Source organism: Phalaenopsis equestris, unplaced genomic scaffold (assembly GCF_001263595.1).
Source record: "Phalaenopsis equestris unplaced genomic scaffold, ASM126359v1 Scaffold000853, whole genome shotgun sequence".
Taxonomy (NCBI): domain Eukaryota; kingdom Viridiplantae; phylum Streptophyta; class Magnoliopsida; order Asparagales; family Orchidaceae; genus Phalaenopsis; species Phalaenopsis equestris.
This window is the reverse complement of record NW_018165293.1, coordinates 33,200-41,979: the sequence shown is the minus strand read 5'-3', so window position 1 is coordinate 41,979 and position 8,780 is coordinate 33,200. Positions and strand designations below refer to the sequence as shown.

General features: G+C 36.1%; 1 protein-coding gene across 1 annotated transcript; it reads right to left on the bottom strand.

The window, feature by feature from the left end:
* Positions 1-213: 213 nt before the first annotated feature.
* On the bottom strand, positions 214-1,356 carry LOC110031853 (ethylene-responsive transcription factor 12-like). Its single transcript, XM_020735275.1, has one exon. The coding sequence runs from the start codon at positions 1,089-1,091 to the stop codon at positions 600-602; it is 492 nt and encodes a 163-aa protein (XP_020590934.1). The 5' UTR covers positions 1,092-1,356; the 3' UTR covers positions 214-599.
* Positions 1,357-8,780: the final 7,424 nt, after the last annotated feature.

Genomic DNA, 8,780 nt, shown 5'->3' with positions numbered 1-8,780 from the left:
TCAGCTGCCCCAAAAAAACCCTAAATTGCCAAAAAAAAAAAAAGATTAACTCCTCTCATGATCTAAATTAAATTGCCAAAAAAAAAAAGATTAACTCCTCTCATGATCTAAATGACCAATGCCAACAAAAATTTAAGCCTTGGAAAAAATATTTTATAAAAAACAATTATCCAGATAAAAACCATTAAACTAATATCAATTATAATGCCACTGTGTAAAGAAACATAGAAATAGAAAGAAGAACCATAGATCTGAAAACCCTCCTTATTGGTGTTGTGGATTTGCATAATACTATTAATCAGAAACAATTACAACTCTTTGCCATAAATAGACTTTAGCCATGAAGTTCCCTCGTCCAGCTCTGCAGACTGCTGTTATGCTCATCAGCCAGAGAGCCGATAGCAATTTCTAGAGACACGAGAGCTTGAAACAACACCATTAATCCTAAAAAAACCACAATCATATCAATTAAGCAAAACACAGCTGCACTGTCTGTATGATCGCTAACATTCTCAAACAAAAAAAAAAACTTCTTTTTTTTTCACTTCATAAGTATATACAGCCATCAGCTCACCAGACCAACCAAAAACAGCAGAAAATTAAAGAGATAAGTCAACAAAATCGAAGCGACGCCGCAGGGTGCGGCGGCAGAGGTGGCGGAGGCTCGTTGAGATCGAAGGGAAGACCCCGCTGCGGTTCCCCAACCGGCGAAGGTTCGCATTGCAGAAAGCTTCCGAGAAGCAGCGCGGTGGCCGGCGGGGCGCCGGCGGAGGTGGCGGAGGTGGCGGAGAAGCAAGCGCGTAGTGTGACCGGAGGTGACACGGCAGTTGGTTTAGATCAAGCTGAAGACGAATAGGCGGCGGCGGCGGCGGAGGAGGAGGAGAAGGGAAGTTAGTCTTCGCCTTCGGCCCGCGCAGCGCGCGCGCCGCCTGATCGTAAGCGGCGGCGGCTTCTTCCGGCGTATCGAAAGTCCCCAAAGCCCCCAACCACCCCCGCGTTCTCTTCCACGGGTCGCGAATCTCCGCCGCATAGCGTCCCCATGGCCGCTTTCTCACCCCTCGAAAATGGACCTCGCCTCCCCGCGAAGCCATTGCGAAAGGGAAGGGAAAGGTAGGAGCTTTCTTATTGTCTCTGTTTATTTTCTTATGTGAGCGGGGGGGGAAGGGGGAGAGCCGCCGCCTGATTTGACGTGTCGCAGGAGGAGTAGTGCGCAGGTCATGACATCAGCCCTACTCGGTCACACCTTCACTGCGGTACGGACTGACGAGCGGCGCCTGCCATCATTAGCCCCCCCACCCGTTCTTCGACCCGCTCCCCGGAGCCGGCTTAGCGCTTCTTTTAACGCTTCTCCCAACCCCTTTGCTTCAAAAATAGTTGAATTAAGATTATCAACGTGCGAACGCACCAAATACAAGTGAATACAGTTTATGTTCATATTGAGTTCATTCGAAAATAAATGTGTTTGAAATAAGTGCCGAATTGAAATTATTAAATTATTATTTATGTTCCATTCGATTAGTTTAAAATATGTTTGAAATAGTTTTAAATTATTTAAATTGTTCAAAATCTTACAAATTTATTTGTATTGTTCGAATTGTTTGAAATCTTTCAAAAGCTTAAACTTCTTCAAAAATTTAACACTAAATGAAATTAATGTTTTAACCTGTATGAATCTTAGCACAAATGCACAATAGCTAAAATACATCTAAAAAAACATAATATCATATCTCACCCACAAAAAAAATCAAATTTAGAGGAAATATGCGAGATTTCACTCTCAAAAAACACAAAAGCGAGTTTTCACTCAAAGAAACTAAATAAATCAAAAAGAAATATTAAAAAAATTAAGCAAAGAGGAGAATCTGAAGATAAATATGAAATTATAAGCTTTACTATAAATGAAGAAGTAAAGCTGAAGATCATATTATATTTTAGATAATTTACAATTTTTTAGAGTATATAATTATTTTTAATGAAAAATTTATTTTGTATTTCGGACAATAATGATTTGAACACGATCGAACAAATGACTGTTCGTATTTGGCTTATTTATAAACTGAAAGAAAAAATTTTATTCGAGTTCATCTCATTTGCTTATCAAACGAATCGAAGCTTCTTCAACAGACACAAAAGAATGAAAATGTTTATAAGATAGCGCATTAATTTTGTGTTAAAAGCAGTAAAATTATGTTTGAATTTTTAATATTTCATTATTTTTCAGACATAAAATTATATATTTTGTTAGGAGTATGAAAGTCATACACAAGTGTAAAGGTTTTGACGAAAGTGAATTTAAAACTGGTGTGAAATTTAATGATTTCGGGTTATTTTTATATGAAATTGATTTATATGTTTTATTTTATTTATTATATGAAAACGATTATGCAACATGCTTTTAAATTAACTCATGCTTTTAAATTAATTTTAATTATTTTGTTTTATTTTATTTAAAATTTGGTATAATTATTAGTGGATGAATAATTGAATTTTTATCTTGAAGATTATGCTGATGATTTTGTGTCCTTAATTTATAATTTAAATATTATTTTCCGTTTTTGGAAATAGCAAAAAAATACTAATCAAATGCAACGGGTAATAAGATTTAAAATACATTTTGTTTTAAAAATGTATGGAGGGCTACGTGTCAAGCTATGAATGGTAGTGGCAGTTGCAGCAGTCTGCAACTATCCAGATCCCACGTGGCAGGCATCCGATCCGTGTCGTGAAGCGGGGGACAGCACGGGTGCGAGCAAGCGCCCCAATTGATGAGCCCGCGTGGGCCCATATAATTTACAGTTTTTTAGAGTATATAATTATTTTTAATGAAAATTTTATTTTGTATTTCGGACAATAATGATTTGAACACGATCGAACAAATGACTGTTCGTGTTTGACTTATTTATAAACTGAAAGAAAAAATTTTGTTCGAGTTCATCTCATTTGCTTATCAAACGAATCGAAGCTTCTTCAACAGACACAGAAGAATGAAAATGTTTATAAGATAGCGCATTAATTTTGTGTTAAAAGCAGTAAAATTATGTTTGAATTTTTAATATTTCATTATTTTTCAGACATAAAATTATATATTTTGTTAGGAGTATGAAAGTCATACACAAGTGTAAAGGTTTTGACGAAAGTGAATTTAAAACTGGTGTGAAATTTAATGATTTCGGGTTATTTTTATATGAAATTGATTTATATGTTTTATTTTATTTATTATATGAAAACGATTATGCATCATGCTTTTAAATTAATTTTAATTATTTTGTTTTATTTTATTTAAAATTTGGTATAATTATTAGCGGATGAATAATTGAATTTTTATCTTGAAGATTATGCTGATGCTTTTGTGTCCTTAATTTATAATTTAAATATTATTTTCCGTTTTTGGAAATAGCAAAAAAATACTAATCAAATGCAACGGGTAATAAGATTTAAAATACATTTTGTTTTAAAAATGTATGGAGGGCTACGTGTCAAGCTATGAATGGTAGTGGCAGTTGCAGCAGTCTGCAACTATCCAGATCCCACGTGGCAGGCATCCGATCCGTGTCGTGAAGCGGGGGACAGCACGGGTGCGAGCAAGCGCCCCAATTGATGAGCCCGCGTGGGCCCATAGCTTCTTGACGGCCCTGCCGGTCTTTGTGGGACCCGGTATTTTCATTAGAATGGGTTCCAGTATGGCATAACGCTGCTTCGTGTTGAGCGGATACAGTTGATCCGCGGGGAAAAATAAGAAAGATGAGATAGTAGGGCCCACGTCGGAGCTGCGCACCCCGTGGTGCGACTGTGCCGAGTCCACATGTTTTGCGCGGGGGTTGGTAGTGGGGCCCGCCCACGACGCAGAGGTCAATGAGTTTTTTCTCGTCTGCGCCCCCACACGTACTCCGCGTCCGTGTCGGTGACTCGGCGTGGAGGAGAAAAATATGGATCCCGTTCACTCAATTCTTAATAATATTATTATGACAATTTTTTTAAAAAAATAAAATAACTCTTTATATTCATCATTTATGATACTAAATATCATAAATACAAATATTAAACTTTAAATATTATAAATCTAAATATAAATGAATTGTGTGATAGGCATGTGCAAAGGAAAAAAAAAAGTAAATTTCACAGGCAATCATGAAGCCAATGATTGTGATGAAATTAGTACTGACAATCCATGGGTGACTAAGAGTCGTCATGAGCAAATGTTTAAGAATGATCATCTAGCATTAATGAACAGAAATGTATCGCGGGAAGCTCAATCAGGAACTGACATCCCAAGGGTGACCGATCTTAAGCCCAGCGAACATGAGGCTCGTGATCACAACTAAAATCAGGAAGCAAGTATCTCGTGTTACACATGTCAGACCAACCGATGAGGTCTAGAAAAAGTCTTTGGCCAGGAGACTACACGTGGTGTCGAGTGGTCAACACCGAGAGTTCAATGATCATGTGATTTGAAATAAGCAGCTAACAACTTGAGCGCCCAAAAGGATGTTTGTGGTAATAATAGAGGGAAGCTCTGTGTTCTACAATTATCACATCCTTAATATGTCATTCCATTAGATGGGAGCCTTTGAATTAAAATTGTGAGGTCCTAGCCAAAACTTTTGGTGGGATTCTTACTGAAGTAATATACATGTCTTTTTTAAGAAATGTCAACCTTTATAAATATGGAAAATAGTGCAACAGGAAGGGTGACTCTCTCTCTTGAATTTTTTTCTTCTATTAAAAAGTCCGTTAAATTCTCGAGGCTTTTCTATCTTTTCTCTCACAGTTCTTTCTTTTTCTTATGCACTTTCTAATCTTTGGGCACGAACTAAGGATAAATTTGGGTTCAACACCCAATTGTGGGAGATGAGGCATATCACTAAGATAGTGGTAGATATGCACATCAAGACCGAGCCAAATAAAGGTTCAAAAACCACATGATGACCATCCCCTGATAATACTTTATCTCGGTGAATCACTGAAGTTGAAGCAACTTAATGATTCATGATCCCTACTCTAAGATCATATTGAAGCAAGACTGATTCGTCTGATCACATCAGCTCCTTTCGGTCTACAGGGTGCTTACTAAAGGTGAACGACACATTGAAATGGTGTATCTTCTTTGTAATAATAAAGGTATCTACAATTCAATGGTTCAATAGCCTACCACCTAGAGTATCACTTCATTCCCAAAAATTAAAGGATTTTTATGACATAATTTTCTAGGGCGCAGAAGCCTCGAAGAAATTCTCAAGCACTGTTACAGTAATGCCAAGAGTAAGGAGAAACATTACAGAAGTTTATAATTTGATGTTTGAAGGAGATGTGAGAGGTACATGATTTAGAGCTCATAGTCACACATGTAACCCCCGCCTAGGGCTCGAGAGAAGATTTGTTTCTATACACCTTAGAGTTATAGTGACTGAAGAAACTGACGAAGCTACTGCAACTTAACTAATTACGACAATTCAACCAAACAGTACAACCTACTTATAGTTTCTTAGACATCTGAACAAGATCAACCTTATTCACTAAAAAGATGTTCTCATGACGGTGATTAAAAATCCAGCAGCTCGTCTCGATCATCAATAAATCCTTGATATGAAGATGACCACTCATGATCTTACCAAGAGACGCAGACTCAGAAAGGACAACATGAAAATACTAAGGGAAAACATTATATTAAGGGTGACAAGTGAATCACTATTTAAAAAGACCACCACCACCAACTCATCACATCCCTTAAATGACTCTGTTAAGGACTTTCAATGATGAAAATTAAGGAAGCCATCCAAAATAAAAACTACTATCAGAAAAATGTACTCCCATGATGGCCAGTAGATACATTCGTGAGGTGTAGAATGATTATGCCTGCCATCATGAAAATGAGAACAAAATCAAGAAATTTCAACACCTTTAGACCCATATTGAAGAATTGATTCCAACCAAAATGTTGAAGGATTTATTTGCACTCATAGCATTAGATTATGTTATGGGAAAAGCTTCGGCAATAGAAGAGTAAGGTGAACCAGCCTAGGCACATGGCATCCACATCTTGGGACTCATCTGTGACATGTTAAGAGGAGATGGAGCTGAGATCTCCCAACAAGTGAGTCTAAATAGACTTTGCTCAGGCAAGCCATATGTGATTGCCTTCTCCTTGTGAAAAGTTGTGTATCATGCACTCATCATATTTATTGATGAAGACCTACATCCTAAGAGCAACCCCTACAACAATGTGATCATCGTTATAACCCTCATAAAGATTTTCAAATAGATAGCATACCCCTCGATACCATCCATTCAATAAAAATATTGTTAAAATCCGTATTATATAAAATAGGTCTCAAGACTGGGCTTCTCATGGATACATTGTTTCTTCAGGGAGAAAAGGGAAGCTTTAAGATTTCTTGCACTACATATCACCTAGGGAGAGGGTGATAAACAATTCAATGGCATGCCCGACTTCATTGTAGTTGATCCACTTGTGACTTACAATACTATTATCAGTCACCATTTACTGAACATCATCAAAGTAGCCATCTCAATGTCAGTAGTCATTTCAAAGTACCACGTGGTAGTAAAATTTCCTAGCAATGAAGGAATTATCACAATAAAAGAAGACATGGAGCCGTCACCCACTTGCTACTTACAACTCATTAGCAGCGTACACCAGGAAATACTGGAGATGGATACGTAGTGAAGGATTGGCCCAAAAACCAGTGAGACCATAGAAAAAATCTTTGCCAACCTTCATATTAAATTTATGTCATTTTGACTAAGTGTGGGTTTTGATGCAGAGTATAAAAAGAATCTTGCTTGGATCCTCTAGAAGTATCATGAATTTTTTTTTCCTTGTTAGCCGAATAAATGCTAACAGTTTCCATAGACGTGGCTTGCCACTTCCTCAACATTAACCCTTTAGCCCAACTAACATAGTAGAAAATGTGGTCTGTGGTAGTGTCCTTGGCCTATCCAATTAAGGAGGAAGTTTAGAAGCTATTGGAAGTATGACACATCGAGGAAGTACAATACCTAAATTAGGTGTTGAATGTGGTGATGATTTGTAAAGAGACTAAAAAATAATGGATGTGTGTCGATAGCATGCATCAATTTTATGTGATTTCATCTGTATTTTACTCTACATTTTGCATATTATTTTCACTTATTTATCATATATTTACACTTGAGAATTTTTTCCTTGATGTTGTACAGGTTATAGGTGTTGAACACATAAAATGGGGTCAAAACATGTCATATAGTACTATCCGGCGTGACCACGCCTGATCTATGTGTGACTATGCCAGATCTAGGCATGACCACACTCAAATTGGCATGAAGACGCCAGTTTCAGGCTTGACCATAACAGAGTCTGGCGTGATCACGCAGCTGGACCGACAGATCTCATTTTGTTAGATTTTTTCATGTTGATTTTTGTTGGATCCTTAGAAGGGAAGTTAGAGCACGAATTGAAACATTCTTGGATGGAGAGAGAGTTGGAGATGGTTGGAGAAGAAGTTTTTGAGAGTTTTCCTTAGGTTTTCTCTTTCTCTCTAGTTGGGTCCTAAGAGTTTCTTCTACGTTTTTTTCTTATATATTTCTTAAATGTTTGGAGTGGTTATTGTATGAGAGAGTAGTTGGTTGTTGCGAAAGAGGGAACAAATCATTTTGCAAGTGTTTACTTTTCAGTTTTCCTTGCAACAATATTTTTGAAGGGATGTTTTCTTCGGTGTTCTGTCTACCATGCATAGCTAAACTTTTTTTCACGCCTCGATGATTTATGCAATGTGGTTTTGTGATTTTCATAAATGAATCCTTTCCCTATATCAATATTCTTAGATATCTAAGGTTTTATGTAGTTGTATCAGATCAATTAAGATGGTAACATGTGACTCCTACCTATTGCACAGAGGAATGAATGGTTAACAATAAAATTTGGATAACAATAGACATATTTTATTCTTCATTGTTTTCTTTAATTCATTCAAAAATAAATGATAGAATAGTTATTTAGCATAATTTGGCAACATTTTCAAATAATTAACTCTCTAATATAAGGGTTATTATCTCTCAAATGGATACATCTAGCGATGTTATACTAAACCACCAACTATTTCACAATGATAGATGTACCGGTAGATGCTCCGTTGTTGAAAAAAAACTAGAAAGGAATATTATTTTGAGCTTGCACAATACTATTAGAATGGTTTCTTCTAACTAAAAAAAATTATCAATTTCTTAAAAAGTTACATTTAATATCCTTAAGAAAACATATTTTAGTCAATGGATTAAATATTTCTTTTGGCAAATAGCTAAATACAGTTGGCATTAAGCTTTATAAAAAAAATAAGATAGTCATGAATTTTCATTTCAAATATATTTCCTGCTTCTAGCTCATTAAACCAACATCTCAAATTTGAAGCAAGTCCACTAGAAATTTTTAATGAATAGAGTCATTCACAAATTATTCTTTCTCGAGCCAAAATGAGACAATACTTATCTTTAAGCTTATTAAGTTACAAGTAGCAGTTTCTTGGATCTCTAACTCTCATCTTCTAAGAATCTCTTTGAAGTCTATTATGGCATTTGTGTTATCCTTAGTTTTGCCCTTAACATATATCAAAGTGTTGAAATTATTATCAAAAATGTTTTTTCCATGTGCATGATGACAAGATTATGCTTAATTATATAACTCTTTCGGTAAGGTATATAAAAAAATAGACCTTTTTGTCCAATTATGATTAACACCAAAACTAGGTAGAAAATGTCAATATAGTACAATGGCATTTTGTATGTGA

What these genes read in the sequence shown, in the direction of transcription:
- LOC110031853 (XM_020735275.1), bottom strand. Translation starts at nt 1,091, where the DNA reads ATGGCTTCGCGGGGAGGCGAGGTCCATTTTCGAGGGGTGAGAAAGCGG.